Source organism: Herpailurus yagouaroundi, unplaced genomic scaffold (assembly GCF_014898765.1).
Source record: "Herpailurus yagouaroundi ecotype Mexico unplaced genomic scaffold, PumYag 181, whole genome shotgun sequence".
Taxonomy (NCBI): Eukaryota; Metazoa; Chordata; class Mammalia; order Carnivora; family Felidae; genus Herpailurus; species Herpailurus yagouaroundi.
This window is the reverse complement of record NW_024412412.1, coordinates 8,887,615-8,910,966: the sequence shown is the minus strand read 5'-3', so window position 1 is coordinate 8,910,966 and position 23,352 is coordinate 8,887,615. Positions and strand designations below refer to the sequence as shown.

The following is a 23,352-nucleotide window of genomic DNA, read 5'->3' as shown; positions in this document are numbered from 1 at the left end:
TTGAGTACTTACATAATAGAAATTTTTCTAAATATTATTTCATTCAATATTGAAAAGATATTTTTCCTAATGAGTAAATGGAAATTCAAAGGCATCATATAGCTTCCTTTATATAACGTGGGTAATCAAGCAGAGAAGCTATCCTTGAAACTCTATCTTGAAATCTGTATTTTTAGGGCTACCTAGGCTGAAGAATATCAAAAACATACACTCCAATTCATCACTTTAAATTACAAGGTTTACTGTCAAGTGTCACAAAGCTATGACAGAAAGCAAAGTGTTGGGGTATTTTTTGTTTGTTTATTGTTTTGGGGTTTTTTTAATTGGTGTTTGGGATGGGGGGCAAGGAGAATCCTGCTAATACCACCGTGAGATAATTATAAGCTTGACAAACTTCAGATGACACTCTCGACAAGCTCACTTAAAATTCTCAACTGGTAATGTGTTTAACTTTTATTAAAATACTAGCAGACCAGGAGACTTCCAGATTCTGAATCGGCAGATAGGCACTCAAAAGTCATCACTCTGTTCTAACAACAAGTAAAAAGGTGAAAAAACTGAAAAATCTCACCTGTTCTTAGACCCATCAGGGAAGTGAGGTCACAGGGCATACATCCTTGTCCACCAGAGCAGAGAGACAGATAGGCAAATTTAGAGAAACACAACTTACCTGAAGAGAATCTTCCATGGGAACCAGAATCAGTAGGAAAACCTAAAATGTAACTTATAATTTGCCTGAGTCTTATATAGAACCATTTAAGCATTTCCAATTCTACAGGATCTGGTCACAGGGAATCCCCACACTTGTATGACTTTGGTGTCCAGGAGCTCAACTTGGTTATCACAGTGAATATTGGGGGGAAAAATCCCCTCAATCTCCCCACAGAGATAGGGAAAAAGTAACAATTTTGAAATACACCAGATTATGTTCTTCTTAACCAGGCCTTCCTTTAGAAGAAACCCTTTTACCAGAGTTTTAACTAGTGAACTTTTTCCAGATCCTAACAGACAAGAGCAAAGAGAGATTCTTAATTCCAGCATAATCCAGCCATCCTGCCCACATTGGCAGGGGGGTGGGGGGGTGGGAAGGGGACCTTAGAAACACTCGTGAAGTTCATAGCAGAGAGGCACAGGCTCATTTAAAGATTGAAACTAATCATAGGTCCTTGGAATATTCCTGCTCTGTATAACCTATCACCACATTACTAAAGGCTTATTACAGCAGCTCCTTTTACCCACTACATTATGTCTAGTACTCAAGAAAACAATTATTAGGTAAACTAATAGGGGGAAAAAAACTGCACTGTTTTAACAGAAAGAGCATCAGAACCAGACTCGAATAAGGCAGATGTTAAAATTATCATACTAGAAATTTAAAACAATTATGATGAATATCCTAAGAGATCTAATGGATATAGCTGATAGCATGCAAGAACCAATAGGAAATCTAAGGAGAGAGGGGACATTAAAAGAAAGAATTAAAAAGAAATGCTAGAGGGGTACCTGGGTGGTTCAGTCAGTTAAGCGTCATGACTTCAGCTCGGTCATGATCCAAGGGTTGTGGGATCAAGCCCCGCATGGAGTTCTGTACGGAGCATGGAGCCTGCTTAAGATTCTCTTTCTCTCCTTTTGCTTCTCTCCCCTGCTCATGCTCTCTAAAAGAAAAAAAGAAAAAGAAATGTCAGAAATCAAAAACAGTGTCTCCAAAAATACAGAATGCCTATGAGAGGCTCATTAGTAGACTGGACATGGCTGAAGAAACAATTCTAAAGGGTATTAGGATATTTCAGTAAAATTCCCAAAACTACAAAGACTGAAAGGAAAAAAAAACCCAAATCCCAGAATTCCTAAGAACTGTGGGACCATTATAAAACATGTAGCGTATGCATCATAGGAACACCAGAATGAGACAAGAGAAAGCAGCCAAAGCAATGTTTGCAGTAATAGTAACTATGAATTTCCCGAAATTAATGGCTAACACCAAGCCACAGATCCAGGAAGCTTAGAAAATAACAAGCAAGATAAATGCAAAGAACAACAAACAAACAAAACAACTATCCCTGCATATCACATGCAATCTGCAGGAAATCAAAGATTTAAACAAAACAAAACAAAAACCTCTTCAAAGTAACCAGAGTCAGGGTGGAGGGTGAGGGGAACACACCTTACCCATAAAGCAGCAAAGGTAAGTATTACATCTGACATTTCTTGAAATCTTTGCAATCAAGAATAGCGCAGAATGAAATTCTTAAAGTGATGAGAGTAGGAAAAACAAAGAAAAAGACAGGGACCTGGAATTCTACCTTGCAAAGCATACTTCAAAAGGAAAGGAGAAATTAAGTCTCTCTCAAAGAAATGGAAAAAAAGAAAAAAGGATTTCTAAGGCAATGAAACACAGAATACTCTAATTGTGACTACGTGTCACTATGTAGTCAAAACTGTGTAACTCTAAGAGAAAACCCTAATGTAAACCGTGGACTGCACGTGACGATCAAGTGTCAGTGTAGCTTCATCAATAGTAGCAAATGTACTGTGTGGTGTGGAATTTACACATCAGGGAGGTTATGCATGTGTGAACAGAGAGCATACACCAAACCTCTGTGCCTTGCTCTCAATTTTGCTATACACCAAAAATGCTCTAAAAAATAAAGTCTATCTAACAATTACAAAAATTACTAACAGAACAAAATTAATACAATGGGAATAGAATCGTATTTTGACATTTCTGCTCCATGTCTACACTCAGATTCTCTTAATTTCTTTGCTAGAGTCTTTTCTCTGTAGCACACTGACAAGTGTCCGATATATGATGATAAATGACAAAAAAAAAAAAAATACTCCAAAATGAGCCAAAACAAATGTTGGAGAACTTACACTCCAGACAGACAAATATAGTGTGATGTTGATGTAAGGAGAGATATGTAAACAAATGCAACTAAACAAAGAAACAGATTCATATATGTATTATTTAATATTTGACTAAGGAACCCAGGTAATTTAGTGAAGGAAGATTCTTTTCAGAAAAAGGTACCAGAGCCATTGTCAATCCCTAAAAAAGTCAACTCTACTCCTTACCTCACACCATTTATGCAAAGTAATAAATTCACCTAACACTTAGACATAAAATTATTACTTTTCTAGAAGAAAACATAGGGCCAATCTTGTGACCTCAGGTTAAGAAACTATGTCTTAGAGGTTTTTTAAAACTTATTCAAAAAGGAAAAAATTGTTCAACTTGACACAAAGATTAAATTTTCTTAAATTCCTAAGACGTAGTTTTTAAAAAAAAATGATAAAAAGCCACAGACTATAAGAAAATATTTTCAAAATGTCGATCTGATAAAAGATTTGTATACAGACCACATAAAGAACTCTTACAATTCAGTAATAAGACAAATACAATTTTAAGACGGACAGATGATTTACATAAAGAATTTAGCAAAGAAAATATTCAAAAGGCCAATCATCATGTGAAAGGATGATTAACATCATTAGTCATTAAGGAAATGCCAACTAAAATCACAAAATACCGTCACATACCCAGTGGCTTAAAATCTATAGTACCAAAGTTTGGTGAAAATGCAGAGGAATTTGGAGGATTTGCTAGGGAAAATACAAGATGACCAAGTCATTTTGGAAAACGTTTTGGTGGTTGCTTATGAAATTAAACATGTATTTACTACCCTCCCCAGCAATCCCCCTACTAGTTATTTATGGAGAAAATGTATTCACACACAGAGACTTGTACTAGAATACTAATACTGCTTTCTTAGTAAGAGCCAAAAACTAGAACTCAACCCAAGTGTTATCAACTGGTAAGCAAATAAGCAAATTGAGATACACCCATACAATGGAATTTTATTTAGTAATAAGAAGAAATAAATAGTATCATGTATGAACTCAAAAGCACTGTGCTAAGTAAAAGAATAAAGACACAGAAGGATTACATGGTTCCACTCAGTTGAAATTCCAGAAAATGCAATACTTCGGCAGATAGAAAAAAATTCAGTGACTGTAAGGACTAAGCGATTAGAGCAAAGGAATGACCACAGAGGAAATGTGGCAGGTGAAGGAAAGGTCCTATATCATGATTGTGGTGGTGGTTACATGACCATTTGTTGAGATATATCAAATTGTACATTTAAATGTGAATTTTATTTTCTGTAAATTATATCCCAATACAACTGACTACAAGCAAAACAAAAATAAAGTTGTTCTGAAAACTAATCACACATGCTGTGGCCCAGCTTCCTGGCTAGAAAAGGATGCACGAATGTGAGGGACTAAGTAGGAGGCTGCTATCTGTGGAAATGTGTGAGTTCAGACTCAGAATGGAAAGATCTGGAGGAACACAAGCCATCCAAGGGACAGGTGTATGCAGCCTCAGCTGGGAACTCAGGGGAACCTCTGCTGCTTGAGGCTCAAGGTCAACACGAGCATTTCATCAGTTTTTACCATACCCATGCAGGGAGAACACCCAGGACACCAAAATTACTTCCTATGTCCCTAGATTATGGACCCTAACTCTAGGTTTTCCTGCATTCCCTACATAAACATTCTCTCAAGAGATCCATTTTCTCTACACTAAGAGTAATGGACTCTTGTGTTTGCTTTGCTTCTATTTGTCTCTTGTTTTAAAAATAGCGTATTTTGAGGGTACCTGGGGGGCTCTCAGGTTAGTTAGCCTTCAACTCTTGATTCTGGCTCAGGTTAAGATCCCTTGGTATCTGAGATCGAGCCCCCAGTTGGCGTGGGATTCTCCTTGCCCCCTCCCCACTCACTCACTCTCAAAATAGTAAATAAATTCTTAAAAATAGTATATTTTTTAAAAAACTTTATGATTCCAGCAAAGCACAAATTAAAAAAATGAGAATTGCCTGTAATTCCATCAATGATATATCACAACAAATAATACATGACTTTTTTTCCAAAGGGACCAACAAAGAAACATATTTTGGTGTGAAAATACATCATTTACCAGTAGCAGATTCTGAATTTCTCCTTTTGCTCCCTCACCCCCCTCACTCCCCTCTGCCTACTCGTTGCTCCTGTTCTGCATTTTCTCCAGTCTGTCCCTGGGTCTCCTCCTCACATGATGAAGCTTCACGGCAATAACCTCTCTGGTTGGAAAGACCTATAATGAGGGATCCAAAGGAATGACTCTCAGAAAGAGCTTTTCAGGCCCAGTGACAAGAAAGATTCTGGGTTATGGATTTCTGCCCAGCCTTCTTCACAGATATAGACCATCCCCGGTTTTTAAAACTGACCCTGACTTAGAATCAAGCTGTCACCTTTAAAATAACTATAGCAGCCATTCTTTGACCATTCATGGATGAGGAATACAGACTTCTGAATAATAGAATTCTCTCTTTCAAAAGGTTTACTGTAACATGAACTTAGTCTATGAACTGAAATATTGTTAAATACCTGATTTCATGTTGTGAAATAAAATTCAATAGATCGCTCACTACTCTAGGAGAATTTTATAATCTTGAATCCCCTATTGTATCACATTATGATTTTTATGGCTTATAGTATCAGGCACTGTTTAGTGTTATCTTTCCTTGTTACCATAGATACTCTTGCTCAGAAAGCTATGTCAATTGCACCCAGTGTAACTTTTAAATACAAGAGCCTCAATCTAAGCCTAGCTTTCCTTTTAATCACCCAAAACCTATTCTCTTGCCAGAGCAAGCATTTTGAGTATCAAGTATCTTTGAGCCTCAGATGGACATTTACAAATTAATAAAACTTAACTTCCGATTTTTATTTCTACATGTACTTCTGAAAACAAACTCACCTTGAAGCCAATTATTTGGTATTTGATAAAGTTTTCACTGAAACTACAGAATCATCCCCATGTGTCCCATGATACCTTCTTTCTTGCTTGCTTCCTTTTGGCATTTTTATGTTACTTACCTTTTGGAGCATTTCAAAACAATGAGTTGATTGCAAAAAGAACTTAGGGTTTTTTTTTTTCAAAACTTGGGATTAAAAAAAACATTTGTTTTGAGTACAAAGATGAGACTATTTAAGACAGAAAGTTACTATAGAATAAGTGCCTTTAAAAGATGTAATTTAGGGGCGCCTGGGTGGCGCAGTCGGTTAAGCGTCCGACTTCAGCCAGGTCAAGATCTCACGGTCCGTGAGTTCGAGCCCCGCGTCGGGCTCTGGGCTGATGGCTCAGAGCCTGGAGCCTGTTTCCGATTCTGTGTCTCCCTCTCTCTCTGCCCCTCCCCCATTCATGCTCTGTCTCTCTCTGTCCCAAAAATAAATACACGTTGAAAAAAAATTAAAAAAAAATAAAATAAAATAAAAGATGTAATTTAACACTACAATTTACAGACTTGGAAATATGGATATTGAGGAGTGTTTTGCAAGACTAAGGCATGAATTCAGCAGTTCAGGTCCAAATGAAAGTCTTTGAAAAAGGATTTAGTGATCTCCTTAATCTTGCTAATGGTGGAGTGTCCACTTCAAATATCTAACTTGATTTTCTCACTCCATAGCTTAAACAGAAAACCATAGTGCTGGATTTAATATCTACAAATGAACTATGCTTTCTACCTACCAAGTAGCTCCAGCAGGTCAAGTTTAAAACCATTACTTAACTAATCTCTTTTCCCACATTGGATCAAGTTATTTCAGTAACTGATGTCAGATACTTTTTAAGTTCAACATTTAGCTTTTATTTCAAGTCATTTTCCTCTTAAACCGGTTCCTGAGGGCTATTTGGTGTAATATGAACTGAGGTCAATTCCTTGGAAGCGTAATACAAAATTACCTCTTCTTTCCATCTTGGGGGGGGGCTGTCATGGCTCCTTTTCTTAGAAAAGAGAATCTGACACGGTAGTGGAGGCACCCAAGTGGACTGTTAGGCAATGCTTTCAGCAACAACCTTTGTAGAGAACCACCTTTGATGCCATTAAGACCGGACAGAAGCTAACAGCAGTACATTTGTTACAGAGGCCTCAGGTGACATACTGACTATCTGTAATGGCCTTTTTTAGAGACGTCTTCAACTAAGGCCAGTGGGCTATGTCCTGGTATTGCTGCAAAGGTGGGCGGCATAACCCTGTGGGCAAGGAAGCTCCTTCAGCCAGGGACAATTCTCAGGAGGGACCTGTTGTTTGCCCTCAGAAGCCAAAACCCCCAACAACTGGGAAATCAGTGCTTTGGTCCTACAAGGAACATCTGTCTCCACATGTTCAACAGCTTTCCTTACGTGTCCCCAAGGGACACTTAACTAAATTTATTTCCTTTTCATGTGCCTGTAAGGTGTGTGGATTCCAATTTTACATCAATTTCCCTGAGTAAGATAGTTGTTCTCAGGATGTTTTCTGTGGAAATCACTTGTCTCCAATGTATACTGCAGTGTATACCTTAGGGGGCGAAAAGCCACCACCATTTAGTACTTCTTTTTTCTGGATTGGAGGATGTTCTGATTTCCGTTAAAATTATTTGGCCAGAACAACAAGACCTTTATCGTGGCAATAAACATTTGAGTATGGTTTCTCGTGGAGGAAAAGAAAAAAGTCTTCAAATACAGAATAAATACCAAAAAGTATTGGGTAGAGATAAAGCAATTTAAAAAAAAAGTGGGAGTAATATTGACTAGAATTTCAATAAAAATTTTGAAAAAAGAAGAAATAAGTGGTAGTGCATTTATGGCACAATAATTTCTATCAAAAAATTACATCTCACTCTCCCATATACTGCTTGGTATCCAACCAAATTCTAAGCAGATTTCTGGAGCTATTTGTGTACCTCCTCTCAAATATCTGTTCCCAAATTTTAGTCGACCTTCATTTATCCAAATTCTGATCATCAATTCGTTGAGACCACTGTTTTCTACTTATGTTTACCCTCTGAACTCCATGAACAGGAAAGGGTTCCACTCTATACAAAGAGATGATCCTATGGCATGCCTAAGGTGTTTCCCATCTTTTTCAGGGATCATAGTTCTTTACTGTCTTTCAATTTCTGAAAACAACTGTTTCATCTATTTGGTCCACACATACATCCTTTTTTCTTTTAATTTCAGGAGGGCATGCCCAGTAGCAGTTACTATGACATGAGCCTGAGTGAGAGCCCTAAATTTTGTGTTTTTTTTGACTCAAGTACAAAACATACAAATCCCAAAATACATGTATTTAAAATGGTATATATCAGTAATTGTAAAAATTCTTTAAATAAATCAGAAAATAGGCTTTTTTCTGCCCGCGGTGTCTCAGATTCATTCTTAAGGAACTGAGAACTTAACCTTCCAAAATGTCAAAAAGACCATCTTATGCTCCACCTCCCACCCCAGCTCCTGCAACACAAATGCCCAGCACACCAGGGTTTGTGGGATACAATCCATACAGTCATCTCGCCTACAACAACTACAGGCTGGGAGGGAACCCGGGCACCAACAGCCGGGTCACGGCCTCCTCTGGTATTACGATTCCAAAACCCCCAAAGCCACCAGATAAGCCGCTGATGCCCTACATGAGGTACAGCAGAAAGGTCTGGGACCAAGTAAAAGCTTCCAACCCCGACCTAAAGTTGTGGGAGATTGGCAAGATTATTGGTGGCATGTGGCGAGATCTCACTGATGAAGAAAAACAAGAATATTTAAACGAATACGAAGCAGAAAAGATAGAGTACAATGAATCTATGAAGGCCTATCATAATTCCCCCGCATACCTTGCTTATATAAATGCAAAAAGTCGTGCAGAAGCTGCTTTAGAGGAAGAAAGTCGACAGAGACAGTCTCGCATGGAGAAAGGAGAACCTTACATGAGCATTCAGCCTGCTGAAGATCCAGATGATTATGATGATGGCTTTTCAATGAAGCATACAGCCACCGCCCGTTTTCAGAGAAACCACCGCCTCATCAGTGAAATCCTTAGTGAGAGTGTGGTGCCAGACGTTCGGTCAGTTGTCACAACAGCTAGAATGCAGGTCCTCAAACGACAGGTCCAGTCCTTAATGGTTCATCAGCGAAAACTAGAAGCTGAACTTCTTCAAATAGAGGAGAGACACCAGGAAAAGAAGAGGAAATTCCTGGAAAGCACAGATTCATTTAACAATGAACTTAAAAGGTTGTGCGGTTTGAAAGTGGAAGTGGATATGGAAAAAATTGCCGCTGAAATTGCACAGGCAGAGGAACAAGCTCGCAAAAGGCAGGAGGAAAGAGAAAAAGAGGCAGCGGAGCAAGCTGAACGCAGTCAGAGCAGCATGGTTCCTGAGGAAGAGCAAGCTGCCAGTAAGACCGAGGACAAGAAGGATGACGAGAGTGTCCCAATGGAGACAGAGGAGACACACCTTGAAGAAGCGACGGAGAGCCAACAGAATGGTGAAGAAGACACATCTACTCCTGAGGACAAGGAGAGCGGGCAAGAGGGGGTGGACAGTATGGCTGAGGAAGGGACCAGTGATAGTAACACTGGCTCAGAGAGCAACAGTGCAATCGTGGAGGAACCACCAGCAGACCCCACACCGGAAGACGAGAAGAAAGAATAAATGTTGCCTTGTTTTATGTGTTCTAAATACTTTTTTAAATGAAAAAAAGATGTTTTTTGAGTTTAAAAAAATAATAATAATAAATAAATAAATAAATAAATAAATAAATAAATAAATCAGCAAATAAAATCAATACCAAGAAACAATATGGAGCATATCTCATACAGTCAAGAATAGATCTAAATTACAAAATCTATTATACTTCAACATATAATAAAATCAAAATGAAAATGGTGTGATTATATTCATAGATGCTGAGGTTATATTATTCAACAGATTGATTTTTGGTGTTTTAAACGGTGCATCAAGTAGATGTACTTCCGACAATTTTTAAAAAATCTACTCAGCCAACAAGTTGTTATTCATTTGGGTATCTGCTACAAAAAAATTTATTTAAGGTTTTCAAGGTACTACAATAATAAAAGGCATAAAGACAGACTAATATAATCACTATTTGTAAATAATTTCATTACTTTAATAAAAAATTCCAAATATTTGACTGTAAAATGGCATAGTATTTAGAGAAATTATTATGGCAGCTGGATTCAGTATTATCAGAAATACATCACTATCCCTCCTGTATTTAAAAATAACTTGTTAAACCAAGGACTGGCTTATTGAAAAGGTAAAAACAAACAAACAAACATTCAACACTAGCTAGACTCACCAAGACAAAAAAAAAAAAAAAAAAAGGACTCAAAATAGGAAATGAAAGAGAAGACATTACAACTGACACCACAGAAATAAAATGATCCTAGGAGACTACTACAATTATACACCTCCAAATTGGACAACCTATAAAACTAGCTAAATTTCTAGAAACATACAATGTTACAGGACTGAATCATGAATAGAAAATCTTAGCAGAGTAATTGTAAGTAAGGAGATTAAATCAGTATTCAAAAACCTCCCAAAATCCAGAAGCAGACAGCTTTAATGGTAAATTCTACCAAACATTCCAATAATTAATACCAGCCCTTCTCAAACTCTTCCAAAAACTAAAGATGAAGAAATATTTCAAACTCACTTTATGAAACAAGCACTACCCCAGTGCAAAAACCAGACAATAACACCACAAGAAAAGGCAATTACAGGCCAATAGCTCTGATGAACATACATGTAAAAATCCTCCACGTATTAGGAGACTGAATTCAATCATACATTAAAAAGATGATACGCCTAGTGGAATTTATTCCAGAAATGCAAGAATTATTCAACAAAAATCAATCAACGTAACACACTAACAAATAAAGGAGAAAAAAGATATAATTATCACAAGAGAGGCAGGTAAGTATGTGCCAAAATTCAACATCCATTTATGATAAAAAAAAAAAACTCACAACAAAGTGGGTATAAATGGAAGATACCTCAACATAATAACAACCATACAGGACAAGCCCTAGCTAACATCAGAGTCAACAGTGACAAGCTAAAAGCTTTCTGTCTAAAAACAGGAACAAGACAAGAGTGCCTACCCTTACCACTCCTACATAGTCCCAGAAGTCCTAGCCAAAGGAAACAGGCAAGAAATAAAATCATCTGAATCCTAAAGGAATCAGTAAAATGGTATTTGTTTGCAGATAATATGATTTTATATATAGAAAATCTTGCACTTGAGAGTCGGGGTGCCTGGATGGTTCGGTTGGTTAAGCATCCAACTTTTGGTTTTGGCTCACAATCTCATGGTTGGTGAGTTCAAGCCCCGCATCAGGCTCTGAGTTGATAGCACAGAGGTTGCTTGAAATTCTCTTTCTCCTTCTTTGTCTGCCCCTTTCCTGCTCCCTCTCTCTCCATTAAAAAAAAAAAAAAAAAAAAAAAAACCTCAAAAAGAAAAAAAAACAAAGAAAGAAAATCTTATACTTCTCAAAAGAAACAAATGAATTCACCAATATTGCAGGACACAAAATCAATATTCACAAATGCTGCACTGATATACACTAAAAATGAACTACCACAAAGAGAAGTCAAAGCAAATGTAATTTACGTTGGCATCAAAAAAGAATAAAATACCTAGGAATTAATTTAACCAAGGTGGTGAAAGACCTATATACTGAAAATGCTAAGACATTGATGAAAGGAAAGGAAGACACAAGTCAATGGAAAGATGATCTGTGTTCATGGATTAGAAGAATTAATATCATTAAAATGTCCATACTACCCTAAGCAATCTACATACTGGATGCAAAATCTATCAAAATTCCAATCAAATTTTTTATAGAAATAGGACAATACTAAAATTTGTATAAAACCACAAAATACCACAAATTGACAAGGAAATATTGAGAAAAACACAACAAAACATAAAAGCTGGAGGCATCAGGCTCTCTAATTCCAAAATGCATTACAAAGGTTTAATAATAAAAACAGTAGTAATTGGCCTAACAACAGACACACAGATCGATGAAACAGAGTACAGAGGCCAGAAATAAATCCATGCACAGTCAATTAATTTATGACAAAGGAGCCAAAAATTTATGAAGGGGAAAAGATAGTCCCTTCAATAAACGGTGTTGGGAAAATAGGATATACATGAGCAAAATAATGAAACTGGACGCTGATCCTACACCAAAAATCAACTGAAATGGATTCTAGAATTTAAATGTAATATATGATACCATGCAACTCTAAGAGGAAAACACAGAGGGTGAAGGGCTGAGCTCCTTGACATCAGTTTTGGCAGTGATTTTGTATTTTGTATTTGTAAAAGGCAACAAAAGCAAATCCAGTAGGCGGAAGACTATACCATGCTAAAAAGCTTCTACACAGCAAAGGAAACTATCAAGAAAATGAAAAGGCAACCTATGGATCAGGAGAACACATTTACAAAACATTTGTCAAATAATGGGTCAAATACCTTGACCAAAGAGCTCACATAAGTCATCAGGAAAGAAATAAACAACATAATTTAAAAATGGGTGGAGGCAAGGAGACTGGGTGGCTCAGTCAGTTAGGCTTAGGACTCTTGATTTTGGCTCAGGTCATGATCTCACGGTTCGTGAGATTGAGCCTCAAGTGGGGCTCCGTGCTAAGCGTGGAGCTTGCTTGGGATTCTCTCTCTTCCCCTCTCTCTGCACCTCCCCCACTAGCGCTCACTCACTTTAAATTAACTTTGTATATATAATATATAATTATATATATATACTTATACATATATATAAATAATACATATATTTATATATATATATATGGATCTAAATAGACATTTTTCCAAAGAAGACCATATACAGGCACATGAAAAGATGCTCAACTTCACTACTCATCAGAGAAATGCAAATCGAAACCACAATTAGGTTTTATCTCCCCTCTGTTAGAATGGCTATCATCAAAAAGACAAGAAATAACCAGTGTTAGCAAGGATGTGTAAAAAAGAGAATACTTATACACCGTTGGTGCAGCCACTAAGGAAAACAGTACAGAGCTTCCTCCAAAAATTAAAAATTTAATTACCATGTGATCCAGCAATTCCATTTCTGAATATTTATTACAAGCAAACAAAAACACTAATTTGAAAGGATATATGCACCCTGTGGTCACTGAAGCATTATTTACTATATCTAAAACATAGAAACAACCTCAGTGTCCACTGATACATGGATAAAGAAAATGTGATACACACACACACACACACAATGAAATATTATACAGCCATAAAAGAATAAAGTCTTCTACTTGCTACAACATGGATGGATCTTGAGGGCATTGTTCGAAGTGAAATAATAAAGAAAAGGATAAATACTGTATAATTTCACTGAAATGGTTTTTAGGTTTATTTCTTGTTTGTGTGGTTGGTTTTTTGTTTAGATTCCACAAAGAAAACCTGAGGTTATGGATATAGAGAACAGATTGGTGATTGCGTAAGGTGAGAAGTGGGGGGTTGGCAAAATTGGTTGTCTCAAAAGATAGAAATTTTCAGTTGTAAAATCAATAATTCAACGGGATAGAATACACAGTGTGGTGACTATAGTTAATATTGTATTTTATATTTGAAAGTAGCTAGGAGAGGATCTTGAAGGTTCTGTTCAGAAGAAAAATTTTAACTACATACAGAAACAGACGTCAACTATTGTTTTGCAATATATACAAATATCAACTCAATGTTGTACACCTTAAATAATTATGCTATTATGGCAATTCTACTTCAATTTTAAAAATAACATCTAAAAAAAACAGGGAAAGAGTTGAAAATATTCATGAGCCCATTGTAAGATATAGCAGTTTACCGATGAAGATTTAGGACCATGGGTAGGGAAAAGGAACAGACATATTTATTTGTTTAATGTTCAAAGAGTGCACATGGAGATTCTTTTTACTATCTAGGTATCATCAATTCCTGTTTACACCCAGGTACAGCGTCTTGTTTTTTTTTTTTTTTTTAATTTTTTTTAATGTTTATTTATTTTTGAGACAGAGACAGACAGAGCATCAACAGGGGAGGGTCAGAGAGAGAGGGCGACACTGAATCTGAAGCAGCCTCCAGGCTCTGAGCTGTCAGCACAGAGCCTGATGCAGGGATAGAACTCATGGAGAGTGAGATCATGACCTGAGCCAAAGTTGGACACTTAACCGACTGAGCCACTGAGGTGCCCCAACGTCTTATTGTTTTTTTTATTATTAATGCTCCCTTCCTAGCGAACTTGTCTAATACAATGCTGTTATTACTCATAATGCCATGACTCTTCAGAACCTTATTGTATTGGAAAAAATATAGACCATTTTTGCTTCTGAAAACAAACAAACAAAACCTCATTAGTAACATAAGGGGGGGGGAAGACAACTTATAAACACGGATAAACTTTAAAGCCAGTTCAAATCTATATAAAATATTTTTAATATTAGTGACAGAAATACAGATAACTTGAAATAAAGACATGGAATACTTTAAGAAAAGTCAGTATCCTAAAGCATTCAATTCTCCCAGAGTGAGTTTATGTGCCAGCCATGTTTGAATGGACAGGATTCATGAGATATCATTTTCAACCATTGAAAGGAACAATCCAAATGACAGCCCTGCCTTAGTTTAAAGCTAGGTTCTCTTTTCTGCTTATTATGGATATTTGATAAGAAATACAATTGCTGAGAAGTCTGTTTTGCTTGCTGTTTGCTACGAGCATTGTGAGGCCTTTCCTGAATGTAACCCGCTGTGTAGTAGAATGGGTTGTAAACCTTCCTAAATGTAGTCTGATAGGTAATGGAATGAGTAATTGTACATAAACTAACCGGCATTTCTCGCTTCTGTAAACTTGCTTGCTCAGCACATTCCTCACCTACCCTACCCTCTTTCCCCTTCCCCCTTTTTCCTCCCGCCACAAGTAAAGGACAAAGCCTTCCCGCCAAAGGACAGACAAAGGACGCCCAATCAAAGAACAACAAATGTCCTTACTTTAAAATCAACTAATCAGGCCCCTCATAATTTGAAACCTCCCCTGTGCTGTTTGTCTCTGTCTATAAAAACGCTGTACCAACCCTGATCGAGGCCTCTTGCGTCACCGGCGACGAGTGTGCAGAGGACCAGGTTTGAACCTGCAATAAATGACCCTTGCCGCTTGGCTTTGACTTACGACTCTGGTGGACTTTTGTGGGAGGTTTTGGAACTTCGGGCATTACGCCATCTTTAATATTTGTCTCCTACTCTCAATTTAAGTGTATTTCCTGGGACCAGTTCTTTCCTTGCTTTTGGATGAAATTACAAGTTCTGTTCATTTTCTTGTCACTTTTGGTAACAAAATACCTTTGAGTTAGAAATCAGTAAATTTTGTCCAGCACTGTAAACGTATTTGTTTGCTAGGTTTGCCATAACAAAATACCAGTCTAGATGGCTCCAGTGGCAAGTTTTCTCACTGTTCTGGAGGCTAGAAGTCTAAATCTACCTGTTAGCACTATTATTTCTTCTGAGGTCTCTCTCCTTGGCTTGTAGATGGCCATCTGCTCTTGTCTTCACATGGTCTTCCCCCCTGTTCTGGTCTGTGGACTCCTCTCTTGTAATAACACTAGTCATACAGAATTAGGGTCCACCCTAAGGACCTCATTTAGCTTTAATTGCTCCTTTAAAAGCATCATCCCCAACTACAGTGGCATTCTGAGGTCCAGGGCATTAGGTCTGAAAACACAAGAATTTCAGGGTGGGGTGGAGGACACAAGTCAAGCCCTAACAATAACCAAACTTTAAACTGTTCAAAGCTACAGGTATCATCCCTTCTCAGAGCTTCAGCTTGTTGACTGCTAAGCACTTGGAAGATGGACATTTACTGACTTGTAGTCATTGTTCTTTGTGCCTTGTGCTTGTGCTCATTTGCCATCTGGCGAGCCATGAACTTTGACCTCTCCAAGATCAAAACAGATGGGAGAAAGAAAAGAAAGGAAACGGCTTTTTATTTGACCAGTGAGCATCATCCTCTGCACCAGGCAGATATTTATTGCTAATTTGTTCTTAGGGTCTTCTTGTGAGTTCTTTGGGGAATTCTCTAAAATAGTTTCACTTGTAGTTCTCTTGGTGACAAGAATACACTCTTTGGTTAGCCACTGAATATTTTCTCCTGGTCTCTGCTCTTTCTTGATCAAAATTTTCTGTTTAGAGAAAAAACTGGGCATCTCTTTATATATTTATGAAGATATAATCTCTAATATATGCTAAGATTAAAAAAATTAAGGTGCACATGAATATATTTGTGTAAGGCAGAGAATTTTGCTGCCTACATAGCAAAATGTTACATGATTAAATTTTGGGAGGGAACGTGAGAGGCTAAAAAAGAGGATCTTTTATAATTCAACTATTTGTACCATTTTATACAATGTGTACAGGAAAAAAAGTTATTTTGGGATATAAATAAATAAAATTTTCATTCTGTTAAAATGTCATCATTTAGGGTGTGCCTATAGATTTTTATTTAGTTGCAAAAAGATAAAATGAAGACACACAACAATTTTCTTTAAGAAATAATAATAGCTGCCATTTAACGAGTACTTAACATTTGTCAGGAGTTTAAATTTGTTATTCATACTCCTAGAAGATATACAGCATATCGTTTACATAAAGGCAATGAAGTTTTAAAAAGTTATATAATTTTTGCAAGGTTACAAATAGCGTTAGAAAACAGAAATGGGAAGATTTTAATCCAAATATATCTCTCAAGTATGTAGTTATCAAATTAGATACAGAAAGCAATGGGCAGAGCAAAGCATACCATGCAAGATCTTTTAGCAACCAGGAACTTGCTTTTTTCTTTGGAAAGGATCCTGAATCTCTCAATACAGGGGACAACAGGGGGAATTAAATCAGAAAGAGAACCACCATTTTTAAAAATTATCTGTGAATAAGTTAACACTTTATATATTGTCCATCAAATACCCAAACACATCCTAAAAATGAACAAAACACTCCCCTTTTCCTATCATGAAACCTCCCAACATGCAGAAATACCTCTATAATTTGTGCAATGTAATATAAAAATGTGGGGGATGACTGTTAAAAATTAATAATTTCAACATGGTGAGGGGCGCCTGGGTGGCGCAGTCGGTTAAGCGTCCGACTTCAGCCAGGTCACGATCTCGCGGTCCGTGAGTTCCAGCCCCGCGTCGGCTCTGGGCTGATGGCTCGGAGCCCGGAGCCTGTTTCCGATTCTCTGTCTCCCTCTCTCTCTGCCCCTCCCCCGTTCATGCTCTGTCTCTCTCTGTCCCCAAAATAAATAAAAAACGTTGAAAAAATTAAAAAAAAAATAATTTCAATATGGTAACAGCAGAGCATTAAACGAAGCAGAGAACGCTTGAAGGTGGGGCTTTGGGCGATTATATAAAGTCACATACCCATGAAGCCTGCCCTTCTGCCCCACCCCCATCCCGTCAGCCCCATATACCCTTAGCTTAATCATGACCTCTTCATGTCCATTAACACAAAATCATGCTGTCGTTGAATGCATCAGGAAGTATTTGCAACACCACATTCTCTTGGTATTCCTACCCCTTTCCTTTATAACTTTTGCTATTTATCTTCTTTTGTCTCCTAATCTATAAATACCTTGGGGCTCTACCCTCAATTTTTTCTGTATGGATACTCATTCAATTGATATTCTCATCCAGTTCCATCATTTTAAATACCATCTATATAAGCAGATAACTCTAAAATTTGCATATCTTATTCAGTCCTTTCTCCCAAACTATAGACATGAATATCTTCTTCCTCGACCTGTTTTGGATAAATATCCAAGAAGTGCCTTTAATTTAAGAAATAATAAATTGAACTTCTCATGTCCTCCACTAAAAACAAAACAAACACAAACTTTTCCATACACTCCTTCCCATGTCAGTAGATATCAACCGAAATCTTCCAACTACATAAGCCAAAACCTTGGAATCTTTGTGTTTATCTTACAATCTGCATCCAATCTAATAGCAAATCATGTGTCTTAATCTTCTTAAGATATGCAGAAACCAACTATGGTCATGAAATCCACTACCAATATCCTGCCTACCTTCATTATCACCAATCTGTGGAATTATTGCAATGGCCTCTTACATACTGCTTTGTTTCTTCCTTCATCCCTACAGTCATCACCAAAACTTTTTTTTTTAAGCGTACTTATTTGCATATTTTGATAGAGAGACACACACATGCATGAGCAGGGGAGAGGCACAGAGAGGAGAGAATCCAAAGCAGCCTCCTCCTGTTACCATAGAGCCTGATGTGGGGCTCAAATCCATGAACCGTGAGATCATGACCTGAGCCAAAACCAAGAGTCAGACACTTAACTGACTGAGCCAGGCAGGTGCCCCTAAAGTCATCATTTTAATGTGTTCCTCTGTTCCATACCCTATAATGAGTCCTTATTGTACTCAGAATAAGAGGTCAAGTCTCCACAATGGCCTAATGACTGATAGGCCCCTAAGTCATTTCACCCCTTGCTACCTTTCTCACCACCTCCCCTACTAATACTGTCTCCCCAGCTCACTCCACTTCAGTAATACAAGGTTCCATGTAGTACCTCAAACATACTTAGCAGGCTCCTACCTAGAGCTTTTGTTCTAGTTGGTCCCTCCAGCTAGCACATTCCCCAGATATCCCATTCACTTAAGTTCTAATCAACTCTTTCCTTAAAACTTGCCATAAAACTTGACCTCATCACCTTACTTAATCCTGCTATCAGGTACTACCTGGCACCCTCCCTCATGCACTGTGTATCTCCCTCACTACTCTGTTCTTCGTGTCTCCTCAACACAATAAATTACTGATTATTATTTTTAATATCTATCTCCTTATGCCCAGACATTTTCACAGGGCATGAAAGATTCACAGGGCACATTTCGTACAATGTTGTACTCTAAGTTATGCAGATGCCTAGAGTAGTAACTGGAACCCACTAGATGCTACATAAATACTGATTAAATAAGTTCAAAAAATATTTTCTAAAATAATGTGATTTACATTGTTATGCTTCTTCCAATGTTTCCATTTTCAGTTTACGTATTAAAAAATCTTTAACCTTGACAATGATAGAACAATGTTTTTATAACCTCTTTCACCTTGGCATTCAAAAAGTCTGAATTCTTAGAGTTCTTCTACTAGGCTAGTTCATGCTTGGGAATTGAACTCCTAGCTTTGCAGAATATGCATTTTCGGGGAATCCCACATGATATTGAGTAGTAGACTATTTACTAAAATATATGTATGTACACACACACACACACACACACAATCAGAGAAAAAGAACCTTTGTGATGTTTCCTGATCACTGTGACAGAAGAACATTTAATTACCCAGTAAGTGGCCTAGGACAAGGCACCCTCCTGGTCACATCTGCCCTAGCCATGATTAATGGCTAATCAACAAGTGGTAAATGTATGAAATGCATTGCCTTTCATTACAGATTTACACTTGAAAATATAGAAGGCAAACTGATTCTAATTTTATCAAATAATGTCACAAAGAAAATAAATTAACTGTATGTCCCAGTGTTGTATTTATCAATTTGCATTCATCCAAGTAAAAACTAGTGTCCTTCTCAGCATACAGCATCTCCTTAATAAATGTTTTTGTTATGAATACATGACTGAATTGAAATGTTTACAAGAAGCCCAGCAAAATTAATAAAAATAGCAAGGCTGTCCTATATTCTAATATATTCTGCAAATAGACTGCCATGTTAAGAAGAAAAATAAATGAATAATCTTCCTTTTTAAAATTTTTTAAATTTTATTTTAGAGAAGTGAGAGAGAAATCATGTGTGGGGGAGAGGGGCAGAGATAGCAAGAGTCCCAAGCAGGTTCCATGCTCAGTGCAGAGCCCAATGTGGGGTTTGATCCCACAACCCTGGGATCATAACCTGAGCCAAAATCATGAGTTGGATACTCAATCGACTAAGCCACCCAGGCACCCCTAATCTTTGTCCTTTTCAAGAGAATCAGTCTTGTTGTAGAGTGGAAAATGGTTCAGAGTGGGGCAAAAAATGGACAAAGATAAGTAAGACAATATATGGCAATGTTCCTTTGCAAAATTATAGTACCTCAGAGTATTAACGTTCTGAAAGGAGAACAGAGGCACGGTCTGCATTGGAATTATCCAAGATCCAGTGGATCCTGAATGCCAATACCATCAAGAGATTTTACTGAAGCACTGCTACATGCACACGTAAGTTTGGTGATCAAGTAAGAAAGTAACATAGAACAACATATTTTTAGCAGGATCCATAAGATAGCTGCACAATACAGTGATATGACAAAATCAGTGAGAACAACAAGAAAAGAATCAATGAGAACACGTTTCAAAAAGAGACATTGATGATTGGCTACTTTTTTTAAATCGAAGTATCTGTGAGATATAGGAGTAAAATGTAGAAACACTGACTAAGAAAAGAGGTCTTGGCCAGAGATAAGCTTTACAAGCCGTCACAAACTAAGAACATGGATGAGATGTTGGAGAACTGTATTTAATAACAAAATGCATTTCATAACCAGAAAACCTCTCCACAAAGGTAGGAGACAAAACAATTTTATTACTGAATAAGCATTAAATCTGAATGGGATATGACTTACTGAACGATTTTTTACCTCAATACCCGGGGTTCACTTTTTCGTCACATCAAAGAATGAAGAGGTAGACACAAAATGAGCAGCAGGCTTGTTAGAGTTTAAGATCAGAAAGTAAAAATAGTATGGAAATTCCCTTCACAGAGAGGGGACATTTGAAAGTGAATGCCGGTGACTATAGCCAAGCGTCCTTGTTTTAGAAGGTTCTGGTCAGCCCACACCTCCCTTCCCCTCCCCATCCCTCAATGCTGTTCCCTCTGAGGTCCCACCCTTACTGGCTTGATAGCTCTAGGTGCTGGCTTGTCCATTCCTGAATGGCTTGATTCCATTGTATGAGGGGTGGCCTACGGCCATATCATTCCATGTGGGTTATAAGTTTTATGGTCTACTACTTAATTTTAGTCTGGTCTTTTGTAAAATTCCTGTGGAGAACATGTGGGGGAGTGGGTGGTGTCTGTTGCATTCTTAAGAGAAACTTTAAGCCTGAGGGGGATCTACTAAGGTCAGACACTCCCAGCATTTTTCTAAAACCTGTGTTTTTCCCCCACCCAGGGACCTCAGGTCCTAATATTTCCCTCTCTGCCTGCTGAATTCTATCTATGGTAGCATCACAGGCAATCTGCTCAAAGATTACAAAAACAAAAAATTCTCACCCTTTCATAAAGATAAGTGCATACAATTCATTACACAGAGGTTCTCAAGATTAATAGTAATTAGCCCTCAGGTAAAAGAATTCGACAGCATCTTTTACCACACAGCCTATCCTAAATTCACCTGGAATTGGTGACCATCTGTGTTAGTTACTTGGCTTTCTAAAAAGGAAAAACAACTTGACATAACTTTATGATACAAAGTAGTTCTGCAACTTGGAGGCAGACTCCAGATGAAGTTAGGCTCCTAACCACTCTCAGGAGAAATAGAGGCTGGAAATTCCCTATTTTACATCCCAAAGAGATGGCTCTCAGGTCCTTGAGAAAAACATTCTTGGGATTTAAATTTTAGCTTTTTGAAAGCTTCACACACACTTCAAAGCAATGGAAAACTAACCTACATGTTCTTTAAAGTAAAGGCTCTAAAAAATGGCAGAGGGAAGCAAAAATGCCAGAGGAATCTCTATCCTCACCTTCAATAAGTAGAATTAAGTCACTTACTTTGAATTTGTATGGGCCATTACAAAGATCATTTAGTGAGAGAATGCAAGTTTAAGGAGTAACTGAGGGCAAAATCCCTCAGAGGAACCAATACTTGACATTTAGATGGGGAAGGAATCAGCAGTAACTAAGAATATATGTGACCACTATTCCAAGTTGGCAGGGGTGGCTAGGTTTTAAAAACACACAAAGAGAAAACCGAACCTATTTTTAATAAAAGGTAACACTGTTCTATGAACTGAACCATATGCCTCCAAATTCATACAATGAAGCACTAACCCCCAATATGACTGTACTTGGAGGTGCATTAAATGAGGTGTTAAGGGTGGAGCCCTGATCCCATAGGGCTGATGTCCTTTTAAGAAGAGGAGAGGGCACCAGAGCTTGCTTGCTCTCTTTCTCAATCTCTACACACACACACACACACACACACACACACACACACACACACAGAGAGAGAGAGAGAGAGAGAGAGAGAGAGAGAGAGAGAAAAGACCCAATGACAACACACCAAGAAGGCACTGTGTGCAAGCCACAGAGAGGCCTTAGGAGAAACCAACCCTGTTTGCTCCTTGATCTTGGGCATCCAGCCTCCAGAACTGAGAGAAAACAAATGTCTGTTGTTCAAGATGTCCAGTATGTGGTATCCTGTTATGGCAACCCTAGGACCTGAATACACACAATAACAAGTTAAGATATTCTTGAGAAAAGGGAGCTAACCAAAGACTTGATAAGGAAAAGCATCCAGAGGACAACTGCAGGAAATGCCCTTGACAGAAAAAGACAAATGGAGACGGATTTGTAGACTTTGTGAAGAAATTCCCATCACATGACTGTTTCTGTTTCTCAAGAAATATGATGTTGTCATCAGCTGAATAGGATGCTGGCTGAGGGGGTGGAAGAGATTAGAGGTGGAGATAGAAAGAGTCACCATAATCCTAAAAGAGCATACATAGCAGTGAGACAGGGTAGCATTCCAATGACCTTTCTGATCAGATGCTTAAATCTCATGCAGTTGTCCAGAAGCATTCTTTGGTTGGATGCATGGAAACGGACTGACCATGGAGTTCAAGGTAGTTAGTTGCACTTTCTCCAGGTGAGGATGCTATAATGAGAGACAGGCAGAAAAATGTGGGTATTTTCTTGACTGTGATATTGACAAGAGAGCCTGGGATTGAAAAGTAGTAGGCAAACCCAGGCGGGGGTTAATGAGTACCAAGAAAATGCTGGGGTCAATGAACTTGGTAACTGGGAAATGGCAGAAGAAATATTCAAGGGGGTGTATTGGATCAGGTAATATGAAAAGAGTAATGATGGAACCTGGAATACTTGGACTACTTTAGATTTTATTAGATTTATGGACATTTCTGGGGATAAGATCCTTGAGATTGTTATGATTTGAACTGTGCCCTCTCATGCCCAAGATACATTGAAGTTCTAAGCCCTGCTACCTGTAATTATGACCTCATTTAGTCAGGTGTCCTTATGAAAAGAGAGAAATTTGGTCACAGGGATAACATCATGTGAACAAAGAGGCAGAGATTGGAGTCATGTATCTACAAGCCAAAAATGCCTGAGGCTATTGGAAGCTCCAAGAAATAAGGAAGGATCCTCACCTAAAGGATTCAGAGGGACCTGACAATACACTGATTCCCAATTTTTAGCCTTCAGAACTGTG

General features: G+C 37.8%; 1 protein-coding gene across 1 annotated transcript; it reads left to right on the top strand.

Moving 5' to 3' along the window:
• Positions 1-8,213: 8,213 nt before the first annotated feature.
• Positions 8,214-9,571, top strand: LOC121039645 (SWI/SNF-related matrix-associated actin-dependent regulator of chromatin subfamily E member 1-like). The gene has a single exon (XM_040489876.1). It carries the CDS (start codon positions 8,272-8,274, stop codon positions 9,505-9,507), a length of 1,236 nt encoding a protein of 411 aa, XP_040345810.1. The 5' UTR covers positions 8,214-8,271; the 3' UTR covers positions 9,508-9,571.
• The last annotated feature ends 13,781 nt before the right edge of the window (positions 9,572-23,352 follow it).

Coding starts and splice junctions, on each gene's coding strand:
- LOC121039645 (XM_040489876.1), top strand. CDS start 8,272: ATGTCAAAAAGACCATCTTATGCTCCACCTCCCACCCCAGCTCCTGCA.